This window comes from Protomyctophum bolini (genome assembly GCF_963924005.1).
Source record: "Protomyctophum bolini genome assembly, chromosome: 12".
In the NCBI taxonomy this organism is placed as follows: domain Eukaryota; kingdom Metazoa; phylum Chordata; class Actinopteri; order Myctophiformes; family Myctophidae; genus Protomyctophum; species Protomyctophum bolini.
The window spans coordinates 14,394,745-14,419,059 of NC_137873.1; the positions used below are offsets into that span (position 1 = coordinate 14,394,745).

The 24,315-nt window shown below is 42.2% G+C and overlaps 1 protein-coding gene across 1 annotated transcript; it reads left to right on the forward strand.

The window, feature by feature from the left end:
- Nucleotides 1-689: 689 nt before the first annotated feature.
- On the forward strand, nucleotides 690-23,730 carry klhl18 (kelch-like family member 18). Its single transcript, XM_080777649.1, has 10 exons — nucleotides 690-929; nucleotides 6,676-6,806; nucleotides 8,197-8,337; nucleotides 10,809-11,007; nucleotides 15,485-15,645; nucleotides 15,881-16,017; nucleotides 16,830-17,052; nucleotides 17,314-17,418; nucleotides 17,939-18,050; nucleotides 21,311-23,730. Exons 1-10 carry the CDS (start codon nucleotides 795-797, stop codon nucleotides 21,704-21,706), a joined length of 1,740 nt encoding a protein of 579 aa, XP_080633775.1. The 5' UTR covers nucleotides 690-794; the 3' UTR covers nucleotides 21,707-23,730.
- Nucleotides 23,731-24,315: the final 585 nt, after the last annotated feature.

A 24,315-nucleotide genomic window follows, 5' to 3' on the forward strand; every position in this document is an offset into this window, starting at 1 on the left:
CTGGCCTGAGCGAGTTGCGTGTTCGAGCTCCCGTTCGTGATGACATTTGCTGCGTGGCTCTCGCCATCTCTCTTTCCCTCCTTTCTATCTATCTTCACTTGAAATTATCAATAAAGGCAGAAAAGCCAAAAACTAAAAACAGCTCTCAAAGATCACACACAGGTACGGAAGACTGCAATTCAAAAAGTGCAGGCTCGACCCTGTAAAAAAGTCAAATTCTACAGTCTACACCCCATTTTGTCCATATAGGCTACTGTACATGTTTTTCCCTTAAAAGAAAAAAACTTTCTTTAACTAACTGTATTTCCTTTTCTGATGAATTGAAAATGGAGAACCCTGAGTGCCCAATAGTGCTTTTGGTTCCATCCTCGCAGCAGTTTTTATATTGGCTTGTGCTTTCGTTTGAAATGTACCCCTTCTACATACTGTGAATACATATTTCAATCAATCAATCAATATTGTTACGCTACAGCATTTAACGGCACACATACGTGCATGAGCACGTGACAATAGTAATACTTTTATTTTGAAACCCGCCTGAACATGGTCTAACCGGCAGATGTAACACACGGCTCGGTGACCTATTGAAGTTTGTTACCAACCGCGAGAACCGGCTCGGTTTTGCATCACTCTTCAACTCTTCTACGGGTCACCAGCGGCAGCGTAACAGGCCACCAGTGTTACTTGTTCCTGGTCAGAGTTGTTGTGTGAGCTGAACGGGTTGCCGCTGGTTAGTGGCTAGCTGGCTAGCAGGGTTTTCGCTGGTCTTCACTGGCTTGGTTTGTATCGTTATAATGACGATGGGAGACTCCATCAGTGAAGAGCTGGAGGACCTGGTCCATTTCTGCGTGCAGGACCTGCCGTCCCGAGGATACGGCGTCATGGAGGAGATCCGACGTCAGGGCAAGCTGTGTGATGTCACTCTGAAGGTAAACAGAACACTGTCTGTCTGTGTGAGGCTATAGCTGCTAAGCTAACAAGCTAAGCAGTAGTGGTCTAGTAGTGGAAGATGTTTGACTCAAGTTAAAGTAGCAATACCACAATAACATACTCTGTTAAAAGTGAAATGCCTGTGTTCAAAATGTTACTTGAGTGAATTAAAAGTACAAAAGTGCCACAAGTAAAAGTACTAAAATGTTTGAAAATAGCCTATGTGTAAAATGTGTTTTCTTTTGTAATATAATAATTCATATCTGCAAAGCATAATTGTAGTGGAGTAAAAGCACAATATTTGCCTCTGAGATGGAGTTTGATTGATTGAATTTCTTATTTCACAGTATGCATTTTGATGAATTGAACAAGGTGGACCCTCTTGTAAACAAGTGTAATGCTTAATTGGGTCGTCCACTCACAGTTAACAGTCTTTGTAGTTTGTATTGAGTTTGTGCTTGAAATGTACTGTAATTCTGCAAACTGTTAATACATATTTCAATCAATCAATCAATCAAAAGCAGAATGGGTACAAACTAAAGCACAGTCAATACAAAAACTGTTACTTTGTGGATGATCCATTATATAGCATTACACTTATTTATAACGGGTCCACCATTTTCAACTCATCAGAACATTTAGAGAGACGTACAAATATACACTTCTATTACAATTATTCAGGAAATCATCATCAAGAAAGTATCAAAGGGGGAGAAAAAAACATGTACAGTATGGGAAGAAAGGGGTGGGGCCGTGGGGGGGAGGGGGCCAGTTTCGAATTGCAGCCGTCCCTAGGTACTCTTCGAGAGTGGTTTTGAAGGAGACATGTCTTGATGGCTGTTGGTAGGGCGTTCCACATTATACTGGCATAGGAGCTAAAATAATTGAATCTTGTTTCTTGTTTGAGCCGAATCTGGGTTGCACTGCACTTGGTTAGTTGAACTCCCTCTGGTGTTTGTTGACATTAAGGAAGTATTTAGACAGGTACATGGGTATCTTGGACTTGGTGGTGTAGCAGTGAATCTTGTAAACCAGACCCATTGCAAGATGCTGTACTTTGTCGTCAACCCTAAAGCCATTCCAGCCTATCAAAATGGTCAGGGGTGAGGTGCGTTCGGGGAGTGAGGCCAACTTTGCCAAGTAGTATGTTTGTTTTGGGAAGGCTGGAGCATTGTTTTGAGGGCTTTTGAGGGGCTGTGGTACCAAGAGGTGCATGCATAGTCGAAGACACTTTGTACAAGGGCTCCTGTTAGGGTCTTGACTCTTCAAGATGTTTTTGTTGAGTGAGGAGATCCTGTACAGGAATCTTGTTCTTTGGGTGACTTTTCTGATTATGTTGGTGGCCATTTTATCACCGGAAAGATTTGCCTCCACGATGGAACCTAGATAGGTAATTTCATCTTTCCGTGTGTCACCCACTTTAACTGAGAAGCTGTCTGCCTTGCTGAGTTTACTATTTGATCCAAAGAGAATGGATTCAGTTTTTCCCTGTTGTAAAGAAAGTTTGTTATCAGCGAGCCAGGTGCAGATTCTACCGAGTTCAGAGCTGAGGACCTTTTCAACCTCAAGTTTGTTCCTGTCTGAGACCAGGAGTGCAGAGTCATCTGCAGTGGTGTCATGGTGTTTTTCTTTACTGGTAACAGTACACAGTGTTTTAATGACGCCACGTGCACGCACGGGCGCACGTGCATGCATGTGCATGTGCGCATCACAGAACACAGAACAGCTGATATAGCCTGCCGCCCTGCCTATTGTTAAATAGTGTATGAGAGTTTTAGAAACAAAAGTTAAAATAGTCAAACATCTTTACTGCACACTATAACGAAACTAAAAAGTTTGCTTTGGACGAATGAAACTGTTCTGGAGGAGGCATTCTTGATCTTGTGTGCAGAACACCACACAGCACAGCAGCAGTAGCCTACTGGAGCCATATCCTAATGCTTACCGTGCGCTCAGGTAAACAGTTAAATCCGTCCTGTTGTTATTGTTATGCAAAGTATAGTAGCCATTTGATTCGGCACGATACTTGACACGGCGTGAAAATGGGGGAAGGGGGGCGCCAGTAAACCTAGACCACTGGGTACTTTGTGCGTCTTGGAAGGTTTGGTGACACGAGGTTGATTAGGTGCGTCTTCTCTTGAATCTAGGGGGACGCGTTCTAGCGTGCACGCACATGCACCGTTACGTCCCTGCGCGTGCACGTCAAAAAATGACTGGTCCCACGCCCACGGCGTTCTACGAGCATGACACCACTGGTCATCTGCGAACAGGAACAAGTTGCAGTCACAAGCTGATGCCATGTCATTTAAATATATTGGGAACAGTAGTATGCTTCCTTGTAGAACGCCACAGCTCACTGGGGGGGACAGTGTTCTGTTCGCCTCCACCATCTGTTCTCTCTCCTCCAGGTAGGATTGCATCCAGATCACTGATGTGCTATCAAAAGTTCAAAACCAATTGCTTATTAATCAGTGTGGAGTGGTTTACAGTGTCGAAAGCCTTTTGGTTGATGTGGTTGCTCAAATTGAGGAGGCATGTGTCAGTGGAGTGGCATGTTCTGATTGGTATTCGTACGTTTGTTTTTTTGATACTTTTTAACCTGTTCACCTGACTATTTTTTCCATCACTTTCGAGATGGAGCTAAGAATAGAAATAGGGCGGTAGTTTTCTCCCTTTCTTGTGCAGGGGGGTTTACTTTGGCAAGTTTGAAATCTTGAGGGAACTGTCCATGTTTGATGGAGAGTTTATTATGTGGGTGATGATTGGAGCTATTCTTATAGAGATGTCAGAGTCACTGAGAAATTTGGAGGGAATATATTGCCATGGCCAGTGGCCTTGTTGGTTTGCAGTTTTTTAAGTACCTCATCATCAGTTGTTACCATTACTAGTTTAAAATCTTAGGTTTTTGTAGAAAGCTTTGATATGCTCTACCAAAACGCCCAGAGTGGGAGGGCAGTTTACCAGAGTTGTTGTGTTTGTAAAGAATATTAGAAGTAAAAGTATTGAAAATTGGAAATACTCCAGCTAAGTGCTAACAGGATAAGTTCACTCCTTATGAACATTTGAAACTAAATAAATACAAGAAGCTGCTTCTCAAATGAACACAATGTGGGGCGTTTTGTTTGTGTTTTTTAACTGTTTGTTGACCCATGTTTGCTTCCTTACAGTTGTTACTGAAGCTGTTCATATTATTACAACCTATCAGCCAAATTGGATTTCTGTGGTTAATTGTTGCTGTAGGTCTCCAACACACAGTGTGTGGTCTAGTCAGTTCAGGGGTCTTCAACGCTTTTCAGGCCATGGACCCCTTAGCTGAGAGATGAAGCAGGGATCGTATTAAATTGTGTTTGCAGATTAACCTTTTTTTCATAAATTTCGTAGATGGCCTCATAGACTTGTTTGACAGTACTACACAAAGCTGATCATGTGTTGTGTATATTGTATAATCAATCTTTTGTTTATCTACAAAATTATCTTTTCTATTGATATGTTGGATTCATGTTAATGTGTTTTCAGACATTTTAACCACTTAAACCCTCAATACTTGTAAACTTCACCTTTGGCTTTGTACTTGGTCTGCTCCCCCCCCCAAACCCCCCAATTGTCCAATATGTATTGGGGTGGTTGTATTTTGTCTCCCTGCTCTTCTATTGAGACATTTAGATCCTGTCAAAAGTCATGTCTCACCTACAGTAGATACAAAGACAGGATCTGACACGAAATTTGACCTAATGGTCAAGATTCAATGTATCCCCTGAGTAAGCTTAGACAGGCTCTATTAGCTCAATGGTAAAAAATAAAGGTGTGTGTGTGTGTGTGTGTGTGTGTGTGTGTGTGTGTGTGTGTGTGTGTGTGTGTGTGTGTGTGTGTGTGTGTGTGTGTGTGTGTGTGTGTGTGTGTGTGTGTGTGTGTGTGTGTGTGTGTGTGTGTGTGTGTGTGTGTGTGTGTGTGTGTGTGTGTGTGTGTGTGTGTGTGTGTCAACTGAAAGCTGCATTATAATAAGCTGCACGGTTTATCTATTTGTGACATCACTGGGGATAATCTCCATAGCAACCTGTTGAATTATTACAAATACAACTGCTACACATTATTACGAGTACAACTGGTATACTTTACAAACCATGATCAAACAGTGTTGATTTTGACAGCACATTTTTATTTAGTTTTAGTCATAGTCTTTTGACTAAAATGTCATTGAATTTTAGTCATCCGAGTCTAGTTGTAGTAGACTAAATAGTTGACTAAATCTACTGTTCATTGATAATGTATTTGGCACGCCTTCAGGTGCCGTAATGCCAGAGTTTACACTTGCATGCTAAAAATAGCCGATCTACAAGCTTGCAGTGTGTTGTGAGCTTGTAGATCAGCTATTTTCAGAGTGCAAATGACTTGTCTTTTAGTTCTACTGGATCTCTTCTTCTCCACTAGTCCCGCCCTAACATTTTAAGACTAGCTTTTATTTGTTGATGAAATTGTCAATATATTTATTTTTAGTCATCATAGCTTAGTTTTCATTTAGTTTTTATTCGGTTTTTGTCAGTGAATAAAGGTAGTCGACGAACATCCTTCATCGACTACCTCGATGAAATCAGCAGTTGCACACATTTATAAAACATAGTTACCCCGCCACACACATGTAATGAGGGTCACATGTGGGAGGGTATTCTGTATGAAGGTGTGTAAAACACCACGTATCCTTTCCTTGAAGTGTGCTGTAAACACTGTGACAACTTCATTAGTGGAAAATTAGCCAGGGGCTGTATTAGTAGGGCTTTATAAGCTTTACGCCAGGGGGGCAGTCAGACAGATATTTTGTGAAGCCACAAGGAAATCGGGATTTCCTGAAAGTTCATATAATGGCCTGTTGTGGCGCTGTCACTGGGCCCAAAAAAACCCATAGCCCCATAGAAGTCCATGTATTTGGGTCCAACTTCACCTAGACTGTATTACCTTAATAAACATGGTCATGAATACTTTCTGCTTCCAGTCACTAGTTTAAAGTCTCATTTCTAATGTCATAATATTCTTTTTGGAAAATGATGGTCCCATTTATAAAAAAAATGATATAAATGAATAAAGTCGCGTATGTTCCGAGGGGCGTGGCTACCGTTACAGTCTATGATCGGGATTCCCCACCCACTCGAGTCAAAATAAAAAGGCGAAGGTGCCTGTCAGTTTTTGCCTGCATGTTGTTGTGGTTTGTGGATAGGAGGGCAAGATCATCAGCGAAGTCAAGGTCTTCCAACTGGGAGAATAGGGTCCACTGGATGCCTCTCGGTCTGTCAGCTGTGGTGTTGGTGGTGATCCAGACAAGGAAGAGGATAGGAGAGATGATGATGAGACAGACAGTAGGATAGCTGAATGGGAGACAGACAGTAGGACAGCTGAGAGGGAGACAGTGTAGGAGAGACAGACAGTAGGACAGCTGAGAGGGAGACAGTGTAGGAGAGACAGACAGTAGGACAGCTGAGAGGGAGACAGTGTAGGAGAGACAGACAGTAGGACAGCTGAGAGGGAGACAGTGTAGGAGAGACAGAAGGTAGGAAAAGTTGAGAGAGACGGCATAGATCTGCAAGCTCTGTGAGCCCTCATAAATTGGATATATATACTGTATATTCCTTTTGTATAAATAGGAGTTTTAAAGGATAAACAGACAAATTATTTCGTTTTTGTATTGTAATGTTATTGTTGTGGAAGACTCCTATACATAATATCACACAGTTCCATAACACTATTGTGTTGTAGGTTGGGGACCACAAGTTCAGCGCTCATAGGATTGTCCTGGCTGCTTCCATCCCGTATTTCCACGCAATGTTTACCACCGACATGATGGAGTCCAAACAAGATGAGATCATCATGCAGGGCATGGACCCCAGGTAAGATCTGACGCCAGATCAGCCAGTGTATACATACTAGTGCTGTCAGAACGAATTTCATAATATGAAAGAAATTCGAATATTAAAAAATATATATATATTCGAAAGCTAAAATTGCCATTCGAATGGAGCTTTTATCATTTATTAATTCTATTTAATATATTTATTTTGTTTTATGTTATTTTATCCGCTCACTAAATGTATTGAGTAACGAATCTACCGCTGTGAAATCTCCACGGCCGCTTCCACTGCATGTGAAAAGGTGCACGTCCGGTCACGTCGCAGAAGAGGTCAATGATTGGCTAACGTAGGGCCAGATTTCAGGGTAAGCCAATCAGAGACAGTCTACAGGGTGGGCGGGCTTACTGGCTGTAACTCTTTTAATCGCAGACACACAAACCCTTGTAACACATACATAGATACGTCTAGTATACTACACAGACAGAAATCGCCGGTAGAACGAAAATCATAATACAGTCTCATGACACAACTTTATTGCACATCTGTGCTTGCCTTTCATCCACGCTTCTATAGCCTTTTAAATCTCATTTCCCATCCACGGGCACAAGCAAAGTGGTATCAGCATCTTCCACCCGATCTGTGATGTTGTTTCTGACGAGGGTAGCAACTAGTTAGCATGGGAGCTAACATTAGTTTAACGCCAAGGAGTCCTCCTTAATAACACTATGGTACACGGGAGGCGGCCTTTTTTCCGACAGCATTCTAGCCGACGGGGCAACGGTCCTCTCCGCAGCGGGGGGACAATGCTGCGTTTACACGGGCAGACACAGACGAATGCTAATATCATTTGGAGCAGCTACTGTACACGTCTGTTTGCATCAACATGTTGCTGGCTTCACAATGAATGATAGACTTTATCGTTGAGTCTGCCCGTGTGTAATGGTCAGGGTTTCAATGTCCACAGCAGGCAGACCTGTCAAAAACCTTGCACTTCCCAAAACTCACAAGACATGCCAGCCACGTGTATTATTATAGGCTAAATATGAGCTAAAATAAACAATGTAAATATTCGAATATATTCGAAAATTACAAATAATGAAGCAATGAAATTCGAATTGGATTATAGAGGTGAACTGACAGCCCTAATACATACAGAGTCCCAAGTGGACAGAAACAGACTCCAGATCAGGGTTGACACTAAGGTCTCGAAGCCCAAAGGTCATCCCCACTTGCCCATTCTTTCCAAAATGGCTGCTGTGCATAGAGCCCATTGCCTGGGTGGCCTGTATGGAAGCACCGGCCCTGGCCAGTGAATGACATAATGTTTGCTAACTGTCCACAGCACTTAACCTTTATCTGACCTCAGGTCAGTTGTAGATGTGTTTGGTGGTAAATAAAGCGTAAATAAACGTGCCTTGTCGTTCCACAGCGCCCTGGAGGCTCTCATTAACTTTGCGTACAACGGACACGTTGCCATCGACCAGCAGAACGTGCAGTCTCTCCTGGTCGGAGCCAGTTTTCTTCAGCTTCACAACGTTAAAGATGCCTGTTGTACGTTCCTACAGGACAGGTAACTCACTGCTACCACACGATGGGTTCATTCATGTTCTCACATGCCACGAATGATTTCAGTCATTTAGATAGTCAAAGCTAGCGTTTCTTCTATGAATGCAATGTTGCACACAGCGAAACTGCAAATCTACATGCTCACAGTGTTGTGGGCTTGTAGATCTGCTATTTTCGGTTATTAGTTATTAAGATTATACAGTATTTGAAGTGGTCAGTCAAACTAGCAATAAAATATACAGTACGTTTAAGAACTATCTTCCTTAAAACATTAACAGTCTCAGAAATGTAGGTATGTAGAACAGCATCAACATAAGGTGGGCAACAAAAAAACTGTCAACATTACAAAACTGAAAAACGTTAAGAGAAATGTATAATAGATGAGGAATACAGTGTGGTGGAGAAATTCATCAGTTGGGCTGAACAAAACCACCTACAGTTGAACCTTAAAGGACAACTTTAGTTTTTTTTCAACCAAGGTTCATGTTTTAGGTTGTTATTAGAGAACGTAAAGTGTTATAAGTAGAGTGTTATTTATTACTTTCTGTCGTTATAGCGATTTTAGCTATGTTAGAATGCCCCCGCTCCCCTATTAAAAATAGCTAAAATTGCTCATCTTTTACTTTCTCTAATAACCTAAAACATGAACCTTCGTTGAAAAAAACTAAAGTTGTCCTTTAAGAAGACCAAAGAGCTGGTGATTGATGCCAGTCGGAGCAAGAGGATGACCTCAGTGGGGCATCAAGGCTGGGGACAACAAGCTAAAAAAGATCATAATGAAGGCCAGCTCTGTTGTTGGCCTCCGGATGGAGAGGATAGTCATGGACAAACTTAACTCAACATGGACAAACTTAACTTAACATGGACAAACTTAACTCAACATGGACAAACTTAACTTAACATGGACAAACTTAACTCAACATGGACAAACTTAACTTAACATGGACAAACTTAACTTTCATGCCAACTGCCATCAGACTCTATAATGCAAATGCATAAGAACTGTCTCCCCCAATTGCATGGTCCTATGGTGGTCCTGATGTCTATGTCCACTTGTGTCTGTTGTTTTTCTGTTTGTCTAGTAGTTTTATTTATGTGTCACATTATGCTGTTGTAATGCTTACATTTTGTACTTTCATCAAATTAGTGACTCATGTCACTAATGACAAAATTGTGTTCAAGCATGTAGTGATGTCTCAAAACATGAGAGGACGGGGGTTGCACTTGAGACTATCTATAACTAAATAGTTCAGGCCTTCAGTTAAATCGCTCTCAATCGCTAGGATACACAGACCATTTAGGCGAGAGGTTGTCTACTATCTGGTTTAACATGATGTGTAAATCATTGAAAGTAGGAAAGTAGTAATGACATTGCTTAAATCGAGTTGGAACAAAGCGTTGTCGAACTTAATTTGTGTCCCACTTTTCAATTGCATTTTCTGGTTGCACAATCGGAAACACTAAACAGGTTTTCAAAGAGGTTGTACCTGCCAAGTGAGTGCAGGTGATGGCCTTCACACCCTGAGACAAAGGCAGAAATTTGCATTCCTATGGGTGAGGGTCACAAGCCTGAGAGATATGGCAGCTTTTATTCTGAAAGCCATTTTTTTGTTTTTTGATATCGATAATAAAACGCTAGGACGTGTGTACACGTCCACTGGATCCATCAGTTGGATTAGATGTGACATTTGTACACGTCCTACGGTCTGAATGTGTTAATAAATAACATGTGTGTGTGCAGGGCCTCCTTGGGTCCAAACGGTTGCAAGGAGTTAACGCTAAAACCGCCTTGACCCTTTGGTGTGGTTTGGGCCATTGAATTCCATGTGTTGAATCACTAGGGTCAACGTGTGACATATCACACCGCAGGGACAACGTTAAAACGTCTTGACCCTTTGGTGTGGTTAGGGCTTAAGAACTGCCTGGGAGTGTGTCAGTTAATACGTGTTAATACACACACATTAATACATGATGTGTGTGCAGGTTGCACCCTAAGAACTGCCTGGGAGTGTGTCAGTTAATACGTGTTAATACACACACATTAATACATGATGTGTGTGCAGGTTGCACCCTAAGAACTGCCTGGGAGTGTGTCAGTTAATACGTGTTAATACACACACATTAATACATGATGTGTGTGCAGGTTGCACCCTAAGAACTGCCTGGGAGTGTGTCAGTTAATACGTGTTGTTAATACACACACATTAATACATGATGTGTGTGCAGGTTGCACCCTAAGAACTGCCTGGGAGTGCGTCAGTTAATACCTGTTAATACACACACATTAATACATGATGTGTGTGCACTGTGCAGGTTGCACCCTAAGAAGAACGGCCTGGGAGTGTGTCAGTTAATACCTGTTAATACACACACATTAATACATGATGTGTGTGCAGGTTGCCCCTAAGAACTGCCTGGGAGTGTGTCAGTTAATACCTGTTAATACACACACATTAATACATGATGTGTGTGCAGGTTGCACCCTAAGAACTGCCTGGGAGTGCGTCAGTTCGCAGAGACCATGATGTGCACCACGCTGTACGACTCGGCTAACCGCTTCATCCACCAGCACTTTGTGGACGTCAGCCAATCGGAAGAGTTCCTCAGTCTGAGGACGGACGAGGTGCTGGAGCTGGTGGGCTGCGACGAACTCAATGTGAAGGCTGAGGAACAGGTTGGTAACACTTAGTTGAACTCAATGTGAAGGCTGAGGAACAGGTTGGTAACACTTAGTTGAACTCAATGTGAAGGCTGAGGAACAGGTTGGTAACACTTAGTTGAACTCAATGTGAAGGCTGAGGAACAGGTTGGTAACACTTAGTTGAACTCAATGTGAAGGCTGAGGAACAGGTTGGTAACACTTAGTTGAACTCAATGTGAAGGCTGAGGAACAGGTTGGTAACACTTGGATGAACTCAATGTGAAGGCTGAGGAACAGGTTGGTAACACTTAGTTGAACTCAATGTGAAGGCTGAGGAACAGGTTGGTAACACTTAGATGAACTCAATGTGAAGGCTGAGGAACAGGTTGGTAACACTTAGTTGAACTCAATGTGAAGGCTGAGGAACAGGTTGGTAACACTTAGTTGAACTCAATGTGAAGGCTGAGGAACAGGTTGGTAACACTTAGTTGAACTCAATGTGAAGGCTGAGGAACAGGTTGGTAACACTTAGATGAATTCAGTGTGAAGGCTGAGGAACAGGTTGGTAACACTTAGTTGAACTCAATGTGAAGGCTGAGGAACAGGTTGGTAACACTTAGTTGAACTCAATGTGAAGGCTGAGGAACAGGTTGGTAACACTTAGTTGAACTCAATGTTAAAGGCTGAGGAACAGTTTGGTAACACTTAGTTGAACTCAATGTGAAGGCTGAGGAACAGGTTGGTAACACTTAGTTGAACTCAATGTAAAGGCTGAGGAACAGGTTGGTACCACTTAGATGAATTCAGTGTGAAGGCTGAGGAACAGGTTGGTACCACTTAGATGAATTCAGTGTGAAGGCTGAGGAACAGGTTGGTACCACTTAGATGAATTCAGTGTGAAGGCTGAGGAACAGGTTGGTACCACTTAGATGAATTCAGTGTGAAGGCTGAGGAACAGGTTGGTACTGTATCACTCACTACTACTAGGTTCTCAACCTTTTCAGGCCATGCCCCACCCCCCTTTTTAAATAACTACTTTAAAAAAAAGAGTGAACAGAAAACGGACCATTACTGCATCCGAATCGGTCAACAAACTACTATAAAAACTGGTGAGACATTGGACAAATTGTCCAAGTCCGAGTCAAGACTGAGTGTGGGAGGGGGGCCAAGTCCGAGTTGAGTCCGAGTCGAGACGAGAGGCCAGATTCTTTTCCCCCTTTTTTCTCAGGTACAGAAAACCCTGCGAGAGCAGGCAGGCCAGACAGCTATCTTATAATGCAAATGGGATCCTCATAATATGGGTATAATATATTTATTTCATTGCATTGTAGTGACTCGGTGGGGGAGGAGTCCTGCATCCCTTGGTCCAAGACCGAGTCGAGGCCAAGTCAAATTTAAAGGAGAACACCACACCAAAACACACTGGCCATGCATCTACCTTCATCCCTGTGCCATCATCCATAGTGCCCTTGATTTTTCTCATAGATGCCCCCTCCTCTACATCTCCCTCTGACTCCCCCCTCCCCTCCCACAGCTTGCATTTGCGCATGTTGTCCTCCTTCTAATGTGGGTATTTAGATAGCTCCAAACTTTTTTTTTTTTTCACGTATCGTATTATTATAGTATACTGAGACTCACGCATGCGCAGTTTTCACTCTAGGCCAGCCGTTACATGTAATCTCAGACGTAGTCGATTCCAGACGAGATTCTCGCGAGACGCGCGAGACTTCAAGCTCCTGTCAACTCAACTCTGTGCTCTGCTCTTCCACGCCGCCGCCTACCACTTGTGTTTACATTGTTTAATTACATTCGCACGCGTGTCAAGCATTCCTACTAGTTGTCTAGTTTCATTTATTTGAGCAACAACATGCCTCGTTGTATATATCCAGGCTGTTCAACCGCAAAGACTAGGTCAACTCTAAAGAGAAAAAGTTTTCATGCGATAAGTTTTCATGCGATACCTACTTTGAGGAGACGTTGGCTTCTAGCACTACAGATGGATCTCAATAGCTCAGATGAGCAGACTCAAGGACGCATTATTTGCAGCGATCACTTCAAGGCAGATGATTTTCGTCCAAAACAACAAGAAGAAGAAACTACTGCCTCGCTACATAAAAAGAAGGGTCACGGTCTGACCCAGGACCTTGTAGCTGTGAGGCAACAGCACTACTGAATGTGCTACCGTGCCGATAAATACTATTGACTTCACACTGCACATTGAACACTTTGAATAAAAAATGTAAATGCCAAACTAGTGGGAATTACTACTGCTAAAATGGTGCTGCGTCAATTTATAACTACCTACTCCAGACTTATGTTACTTATCTACATACAAATTATATATATATATATTTTTCATTCATTTTCCTGTATTGAATCTGTGTGACACTATATTGTTGTTACTTCCAATAAGAATTGAGCATATTGGCTGAAGCGTGTCATTCTGTGACTCATTTAAAAAATGCACCCCAAAATAGTATGTATGATTGACATTATTTTAAAGGTTTGTCAATAGTACAATGTTAAAATATTAATATATATAGTATCAATAGAAATACAATATAATGAATTATATTTGAAATAACACTGGCATTTAGATTAGATAAATAATGAGCCAACAGCATGAATTTATATGGCAACTGTTATAGTCACATGGAAGGAAATTATAAATAATACAAATAGGTTTTTATAACAGTGACATTTATTAATTATAATGACAACATTATAAAAGCCAGTCCTTATATTGTAATTTACTTTCAATTTGAAAATGGATTGAAATGAACAAGGGAGAGAAACATTGTAGAAATTAGGCTATTCATCTCTAGGAAAAAACAACACTGATATCTCCTGCTTCCTCTAAGAATCCACGATACAGCCCGGATGGTGAGGGGTAGATGCTTCTTATTTTGGAAACCAAACATGATGGCAAAACAATTCTGTTGCCTTTCCCAAGCGTTTCTCCACGGAGGACGAACTCCAACACAATCCTATAGGAGGCATTGCCTGTGTTCGAAGAGAAAAGTTTTAGAAAAGGATTACAATAGGATTACAATTTACAACAATGTGTATGCTTGGTAGATATAGGCCTCTATCTGAGGTATAATATTCAGGGGGAGGGGGTGAATAGCCTCCCTGCTTGCATGCATTTATTTATTTTCCAGAATGTCAACGTTCATAAATACAAGTCATGTAATGGTGAATGATTAGATTTAGATCCGTTATTCACTTATGTATAATCATTGTAGGTATTAGTAATTATAATAGTAGGCTACGTTGTTGTAGACTATACTTACTCAACGGATAGGTGCCCGTCTTCTCCTTCTGGTTTTGGTCGTTTGTCCCAGTTTATTTTCTTGGTCAGAAAAAATAATTCCAATACTCCTCTGTCGAGTAGATGGGGTAGAGGTAGATCTGCATTGTCTGTGATGCATGAGCGACGACGAGAAACACCTACTGTCTCTGTGTTTTCATCATCACTATACAGGCTTCGACCTCCACTCTTCCCATTCTCTGCTGCATTTACATTCCACTTCCAATGGCTTTAAATCGCAGTTTCCACACACCAAAATAAATCCTCGGTTCTCTGCCGTACGCCTGGAAGGGGAACAGTAGAACCACCAACTGCCTCGTTCATCCGTGCCTCCTCCATTAGACGCATATCTTCGTCGGTATACTCTGGCTCGTATAAGTAGGGCTCCTCGCCATATTCAAAATCTTCAGACATATACTCAACATCTTCTTCAACTTCGGCCATTATGAAACTAGTCTAGTTTGTTAATAATACAGAAAGATAAGGACTATAATGATGCGACGCGATCAGTCATCAGATTGCATGTAAACAAACAAGAGGGAGACTGGGAGAGATAGTGGATCACAGTTGAAAGGAGCGCTCCAGCTTGAAGTCTCGCGCGTCTCGCGAGAATCTCGTCTGGAATCGACTACGTCTGGGATTACATGTAACGGCTGGCCTAGAGTGAAAACTGCGCATGCGTGAGTCTCAGTATACTATAATAATACGATACGTGAAAAATAAATAAAGTTTGGAGCTATCTAAATACCCACATTAGAAGGAGGACAACATGCGCAAATGCAAGCTGTGGGAGGGGAGGGGGGAGTCAGAGGGAGATGTAGAGGAGGGGGCATCTATGAGAAAAATCAAGGGCACTATGGATGATGGCACAGGGATGAAGGTAGATGCATGGCCAGTGTGTTTTGGTGTGGTGTTCTCCTTTAAGCGTGGGACCAAGACGGGACTGAGTCAATGAAAATGTGGACTCCAGACCGGACTCCAGACCAGTCAAACACTCGAGTACTACAACACTAGTCCCCCGTTCAAATAATGATTATTTTGGGGAGTCGCGCTGCGGTCTGAGAAGGTTGAGAACCACTGGGTTAATGTATTATCCTGTACTGTGTGTGGGTATTTGAGGCAGTGAATGCTTTGTGTGTGTGTGTGTGTGTGTGTGTGTGTGTGTACTGTAATGTGTTATATGTTCGTGTGTTTTTCCAGGTATTTGAATCAGTATTATCGTGGGTTCGGCATCAACGAGACGAGCGTCAGTTTATTCTGCACGAGCTCCTGTCTAAGATCAGACTTCCTCTCTGTCGGCCTCGTTTCCTGTCGGACCACGTCCAACAGGAAGACCTGATTCGCTGCTGTCATAAATGCAGGTGAATGAAGACGATTAGGATTATTTTAATATTCATTATTTAACAAACAAACAGGATGGGCGCACGCATATAAGAAGCCAATGTTGGTTTCATATTTTGCATCGTGTGACCTCTTTCATTTTTACAAGCTGAATTATGTAAACATTAATGGTGCAGCTGAATGAATACATCATTATTTTGAAAAATATTTAAAATTCAAACAAATTCAAATTGAGTGTGTGTGCACGCATTACAGGGATCTGGTTGATGAAGCAAAAGATTTCCACCTGATGCCCGAACGAAGACCTCATCTAGCGTTGTTTAAAACCAGACAGAGATGCTGTACATCTATTAATGGACTGATCTACGCCGTGGGAGGACTCAACAGCTCTGGTACTACTAGTGCTACTATTGCTACTAGGCACATAATGGCCTAATCGCAATTATTTGAGATAATCACAATTATACTTAGATAATCGCCTAATCACAATTATTTGAGATCGCATTCATTTTACATAATCGTCCGTTTGCATGTTGAAAAAGGTCCATACATTTTAAAAATGTTCAAATATAGCAGAAATACAAGGTTGCAACACGTCACTTTGTGATGTGTTGTAAGCTTGGAGAGCAACTATTTCCACTGTTTTCTAATGGTTTGGAAACAAGAAAATATTAAATTAGTGATTTCTTTGTATATTTATATTTTATTTGCTATATCTGCTCTGTGTAATTTGTGATTTATGAATTCTAAAAGATAAACAGAAACACAAATTCGTTCCAATGTTCAATGCCAAAAACACAATTCAATCATTAATCGCATTTATTTGTGTGACAATTAATCGTCAACTTAAATTGGTAACTGTGACAGCCTTAACTAATACTATTACTGCTGCTGCTACGCCTACTATTACTATAAATACTATTCCACCACAATAATTTCAAGTGTCATCTAGCGTTGAAACTGGGAAAGCATCTGTGTCATTTTAGATTTTTGTGTTGGCTGTTAACAGCAGATATACAAGCTCGTGGCACATCAATTTGTGGTGCTGCTTATTTTTTAACACACTCTTGAAAGTGTGAGAACTACTGATTTGGAGCAGGGAGGGAAAAGAACATCAAACATTAAATGAGCATGTGGAAATTAGAGATGCAGGTCCTTGATGTCACTTACAGTTTCAGTTTTATTTTCTTCTCGTACATGACAGGCGATTCGTTAAACATAGTTGAAGTGTTTGATCCCTCCGGCAACTTCTGGGAGCGGTGTCAGCCAATGACGACGTCTCGGAGCCGGGTGGGCGTGGCCGTCATCAACGGGCTGCTGTATGCCATCGGTGGATACGACGGCTCATCGCGTCTCAGCACGGTGGAAGTATACAATCCAGAGACGGACAGTTGGACACGAGTTTCCAGTATGAACACGCAGCGCAGGTACTTGTCTGTTTGTCTGTCCAGCTGTCTGTCTGTCTATCTACTGTATCTCTAAAGGCTGCAGCATACTCCAGCCAATGTCCGAACACACACACACACACACACACACACACACACACACACACACACACACACACACACACACACAGTTCTACTTTTCAGAGAGCTCTTCCAGACCAAAAACATGCAGTTCTCGTTCGGTTGGAAAATGTTACAGTCCTGTCTGTCTGTCCAAAACAATAACCATGCGTTCCGTCCCAGCGCAATGGGAACGGCTGTGATTGACGGCCGTATCTATGTGTGCGGAGGCTACGATGGGAAGTCATCTCTGAGCTCTGTGGAATGGTATTCACCAGAGACAGACAGGTGAGACAGAACCGTGTGTCTCCTACACTGTCTCCCTCAGCTGTCCTACTGTCTGTCTCTCCTACACTGTATGTCTTTCTGCTGTGCTACTGTCTGTCTCTCTCACTCAGCTGTCCTACTGTCTGTCTCTCCTACACACTCTCTCTCAGCTGTTTAACTGTCTCTCCTTCACGGTCTGTCTCATCTGTCCTACTGTCTGTCTCTCCTACAGTGTCTCCCTCTCAGCTGTCCTGTCTGTCTCTCCTACATTGTGTCCCTCTCAGCTGTCCTGTCTGTCTCTCCTACACTCTCTCTCAGCTGTCTGTCTCTCTCCTACACTGTCTGTCTCTCATCTGTCCTACTGTCTGTCTCCTACTACACTGTCTCCCTCTCTGCTGTCCTACTGTCTGTGCAAGGTCGTTTCAGTTAAATTATTCTCCTTAAAACTTCTTAAAACCCAAATTTCATTTGATTGATGAATGTATTGTTATAATTATTAATGCATATTAATGAGGTGTAATATTTATATAATTACTTTCAGATGGATGCTGGTAACGGAGATGAATGCCAGTCGCAGTGCCGCCGGGGTCACTGTGTTTGACGGGAGGATATTCGTCTCTGGCGGACATGATGGTCTACAGATCTTCAACACGGTATGCCTGTCTGTCGGTGCAACACTGTCCAAACAACCGTCCAAACAATGTGTCCAAACTGACATTAGCTGTGAACCCTGATGTCTAGAGACGCATTGCAACGTGACATGTTTTGAGCTTGTAATACAGGGGTTGACACTAACTGTACATTTTAACAGTGGGCGACAGCCAGACGAATTTTCCGGAAGTACATTATTTGTCTATGGGACCCGGTGACTACCGGGGATAGCAGGCTGATAGTCGAAAAGATTAAAATAATTCATCTTTTTGGGCGATTAGGCGATGTCGGCCGATCCTCGCCCGCTGTTAAAACGCACTGTAAGGTCTCAAAGGCACTTGCCCGAAAAGTAAACCCTCCGTTTTAAAATGATAGGTAAAATTTGAATTACATTTCTTTTTACTTTCTGGGGCTGTGCAATAAATAAATCATATCTCATTTGTTAAGCTAAATACCTACATAGCTATAAATATGGCTATGGGTTCACACTTGTTTTATATTACAGTGAAAACAGCACCTTTAGGTAAAGGCTCTTATTTTACATTCCACAGAGAAGACGGAGTGGTCTGGCCTTAGTAGTGGCAACGCTTGTTGTAGATTAGGTGTCAGTTGAAAGAGGCACTGTCTCCGTTGTCCCCCTTTTTGCCTTTGTTTTCTCCCCATATTATTATTGTTTCAGTAACGTGTATGTTTCTCTGTCGAAAATAATTATACAACACTATTAGAAATTGAAAACTATTATTTCAACTTGGGCGAGTCCATTTGGATGTGTATTGTTAGGCTTTGGAGACCGAACTAGTCATATTATCCTGCTACCCTAATAGACAGGGGGTACATAAGCACATGGCCGTTTATCCAAGAGCTTTCTCCGACCGAACCACACTTTTACCAGACATCTCTATATGCAAAATAAATTCGGCACGCTCCCAGAATACATATAGGCTACATTTAATTGAAAGAAATGTCTTAATTACTGTATAAATATTGTTTTACATCACCACACGATCCCATGGAACAACTTTCTGTGACGTCAAAATCGTCATGTTTGCCAAACTCTCCACCAGCACAGAGCCTCCTCCCCCTTTCACTGCTCCTGTGTGCTGTGTGTGACCTACTCTCTGACTGCGCTGTACTACTAAACGGACTCGCCTCCAAACATTTGCGAGCCAGTCGCGCTGGTGTGTGTGTGTGTGTGTGTGTGCATGTCAGCTTCTCCAAACATTTGCCTGTGCGTGCTTAATCGTTTGCACGCCCGTGCATCGTTGGTGTGTGTGTGTGTGTGTGTGTATGTGTGTGTGTCGCGTCGCCCTCCAGCTGCAATTGCGAGTGTGCGCTGTGTGCAGGGCACACTACTGAGTTTAAAAACACAGCTGAAACATGAAGTGGAGTCTGTCAACTCCTTCTTCCCATATTGCGCTGCAACGTAACTAGGATGTTCTAGTAATTATAATTTGGATCGTATTCTGCAGGTACATGCCGTTGTCTCTTGCTGCTGCTGGCTGTACAGGCTGCTAGTAGCGCTGGCCCGTCCACCATAGGGTGCAAACACACAGACAGTGGATTGTTTTTGAGCAAGCAAAAAGATAGTGTGTGACACAGCTGACCGCAGTGCAGCGGTAGTACACGGAGACTCGACACGAATCATGATACTGTGGAGAAGTTCACTTAAAGTCGACATGCTCTACCACCTTTGCATGAAAGGATTGCAGCACTGGTCAAATCCAACCACACTTCTAAGGACTTTTGTGTTTGTTCGATATGCTGCTGTTTTCGCTACTAGCCTACACACTTGAAGTTTGCATGCATACTACTGATCCAAGACCAGTGGGCGTATCCACCCCACACACTCATGTAGGTGGGGTGACGTCACCACAGCTGCTTGCATGCATGCGCAGACACAGCGGAGCCAAATTGAAGACTGATGAGAACCGTTTGCTGAACCGTTCATAAAACTAGAAGCAACCAATCAGGATAGGCCTTCAGTATGACATTTCATGAGTGTTCATATGACACTTCTAAGGACTTTTGTGTTTGTTCTGGTCTCAATATAAGGCGGGCCGGAACATCCGTCTGATTTATTTCCCCCGGATACAAAGTTTTTTAGACCAATCGCAACACTGTTTACATCACAGAGATGTAAACAGATTTGTAAAGTCTCAACGTCATTTCCTTGAGCGGTACTTCCACCAAAATCCTGCAACTTCCGCCCCAAAAAATGATACAGCGTAGGTCTTTCCCAGCGTGGGTTTCACCTGACAAAAACGGTCAAGTCCGTTTAAGTAGTTAATGGAGGCTGCCCACTTGCTAAGGAGAAACATTTTGACCTTTGGGCAGTACCACCTATCAACCTGTAGGTGTCGTCCCAGACCACATGATGCAAATGGCTCAATAGAGGAGCAGGCAGATCAATACAATCCATTTACGGTATATTGTATTATCATTTTTTCACTTTTTGTTCACCCATTTTACCAGTGGTGGAAAAAGTACTCAATTGTTTTACTAAAAGTAAAAGTCTGGAATTTAAAAGGTAATTGAGTAGGTATTGGCCTCAAACTGTACTTAACTTAAGTTAAGAAGTAAAAGTACTTAATGTCCCATTTCAAGTTTTCAGAGATGTATCAAAATCTTTAGAAAATTGCCGAAATGTATAATTTTTTCCAACCCTGTATTTAGGGTTGAAATGGGCAATATATGTTTTGTAATAATAATCAAAATCCGCAAAGTAGGCCTAACTAAAGTACAATATTTGACCCTGAGATACACAAGTAAAGTACAAATACCTCAATTGTTGTTAAGTACATGTTACTTTCCACCACTGCCATCTACATGCCCAAAATTGTGACACCAGGTTCAAAGTGGTTACAATTGTGACACGGCGTTGACTGCATAACTGCCAATACCGATGTTGTCAAATAAGTAGAATTTATGTGGCTTGACTGACCAATGACCAGGCTTTTTAGTCTCGTCGGGACAACTACGATGATGGTCTTTTATTTATTTATTAAAAAAAATTATCCCACGATTTTGCAACCCATTTTTTCACCCAGTGTCAATTATCTAATGCAATCCTGGGCGCTACACTTCCTCTGCCAACCTGGGCGGGCAATAGACTGACCTCATGCTTCCTTCTATGCATGAGGAGTCCAAGCTGCTTCTTTTCACCTGACGGGGGAGAGTTTCCCCGGCCGGACGTAGCGTGTGGAAGGAACACGTTATTGATGGTCGTTCATTAAAGCGCGTAGTTGTCCCTCCTGTCCTCTAGGTGGAGCACTACAACCACCACACGGAGCAGTGGCATCCCATCTCGGGGATGATCAACAAGCGTTGCCGGCACGGCGCCGCAGCGCTCGGCAGCCACCTGTACGTGGCTGGAGGCTACGACGGGTCAGGCTTCCTGAGCGGCGCCGAGGTCTACAGCTCGTTGGCCGGTCAGTGGAGCCACCTGGTTGCCATGAACACGCGGCGCAGCCGCGTGTCGCTGGTCGCCACCTCCGCCAGACTGTACGCCGTGGGTGGATACGACGGCCAATCCAACCTCAACTCCGTGGAGATGTACGACCCCGAGAGCCAATCGGCGAACCACTGGACGTTCATGGCGCCGATGGTGTGCCATGAGGGTGGGGTCGGGGTGGGGTGCATCCCCCTTAACCCCGCCTAAAACCCCCACGCCGCCCCCTCCTCCTTGACCCGTGAACCCGGGTCAAAGATCAAACGTGTTTCGTTACGACAGTATACAGACTGGGAGAACAGATGTGTAGATCCATTTGATGTGTGGATTTATAGATCGAATAGGTACTACTGTCAACCCTGAGCCAGGAAGTACTGCACCATATGAGGTCAGAGGTCAAGCCTATGGGATTATGGGTTAAAAAGAAAAGAAGTAAGTGAAAAGCTCAATGGGGATTGGCTGGCTGGTGCTCTGCAGTTTTATTATTGGCGGTTATTAATGCATCGATGACTGTAAATTACCAAGTAATATATAAATAAAATAGATTTCATAACCTGCTATTGTATAATGACTGATTACTGAGTTACTATACCAGTAAGATTAACTATATTTGTAGTTATTTGGTAATGAGATGGAGAGTAGAAGTAATGCAGTTATCAAATGTGAAGTGGAATATTTTTTCATTGAGAACACAGCTGGTGTGGATGATCCTGCTTACATCAACAATTAAAATGTGTTGTTTATAACAATTTTGGGGCAATACGCTCATTGAATATAATCTGTCGGGTGGAAACCTGTTACTTACTGTTACTTTTCAGGATTCACATTTAAAAGCATCAAGTAGCAGATCTACAAGTTCAAAACATGTCGCTTCACGTCACGTTTAGAACTTGTGGATCTGCTACTTTTTTGATGCTTTTGTGTGACGCTGTAATGTGATCAAATGGGGTATATACAACAAGTATACATTTTCCGTTGGTACTATATTCATAAAGCTGGTCTTGACTCTAAACGTTGTCTCGCTGCAGAAGGTAGTCTAAAAAATGTCAGCCTACCTTCATGTAATCGGCTCACTAATGATAATTTAATTGCTGTCGGGCAGAAACCTCTTATCTCCATATTCTAAAATGAATGCTCAACTTTTGCATTTTCTTTTCTTTTCTTTTTTTTTACATTTTTATCCCACGATTTTGCAACCCATGTTTTTCACCCAGTGTTAATTATCTAATGTAATCCTAGGCACTACACTTCTCTGCCAACCTGGGGGGGCAGCCGAGTGACCTCATGCTTCCTTCTATGCATGAGGAGTCCAAGCTGCTTCTTTTCACCTGACAGGGGCGAGATTCCCCGGCCGGACGTAGCACGTGGAAGGAACACGTTATTCCGACCAGTTCCTTTCCCCTCCATCAGGCGCCCCGGCTGGCCAGGGGGAGGTAGTTTAGAGACCTTTTATGGACATAAATACAATTCATAAGTTGGCACCATTGCTGTCTATATGGTCAGTCACCGTCAGTGTCTCTGAGAAATATTATATGGATATTAATTGAGAGTAGATGTAATTTGATTTGAGATAATCATCGTAATATTGTGATGGCGTAAGCTATCTACTCCTTGTTTCAATACTTGTGCCTTATTTTACAGTTTCAAGAAGTTTTGATATTTTTTATTCCACAACATCAATATGGAGTGTTTTATATCAACATGTGATTATTAGAGTTTTGTCCAATTATCACCCTGCCCCTAAAGGAGTGGTGGAAAAAGTAGTCACATTTTTTACTTAAGTAAAAGTATCAATACTCTAATGTAGAAATACTGTTACAAGTATAAATCCGGAATGAAAAATATACTTGAGTAAAAATGCAAAAGTATTCATATCAAAATGTACTTAATTTATTATTATGCAGAATGTCCCATTTTAAGTTGTATACAAATCTTTTGAAAATAGCAGATCCACAAGTTCACAATGAGTCCAACACTGCCCTAATTTCACCACATGCCCTGCAGGTATCTGGAAATAACCTCCAGCCAATCACTTGTTAGGATGCACACCCTCCAACCAATCAGCTGTTAGGACAGTAGCATGCTTGACCAATGAACAGTTTGTGATCACTGGTTATTGTGCTACATTACTGGTATATTACTTGGTAATTGATGTGTAATTAATAGCTCGTATTATCAGGATTGATTTATGAATGAAATCTTAATGATTCATTTTATACATGATTCAAATGGTTAAAAATGATGATCTTTTTCCAAATGAAATGAGGCGAAGAAATGTCAACCTTTTGATTGTTTTTCTCTGCAAATTACACTATCACCTAATAATGAGGAGATTATGTCTTTATTCAAATAATGCAGGCAATTTTGCTAAAATATGTAGACAGAAAAGTGTGCTCCTCTTGAGTGGGAGGGGGGGGATAGCATTTTGACAACAGGTGCAACTTTACCCATTTGTGTCGGGACTTCGTCAGACGTATTTCCCCTTGGAAATGATCTTCTCTGACCAATCACAACAAGTTTCTTTCACAGAATGTAGTTGTAGTTTCACAGATTTGTAAAGCGTTATATCCTTGTCCGGCACTAATGCCGGATTCCGGTATATCGTTTAGACACTCAACCGGCTAGGTCTTCCTGCAGTATTAAGGCCCCTCCCACACCTTTTAGAAGCAGCATGAGCAATGGAACCTGGTTTGATAGTTCTTCATTGCCACATGACTAACAATGCTATTTGTGAAAAAGGTATTGCTTCTGCAACAGTGATATATGTAGAATTTGAATCCCTATGGGTGTGAGTGAAATTACTTTAGGCCCCTTGAGGT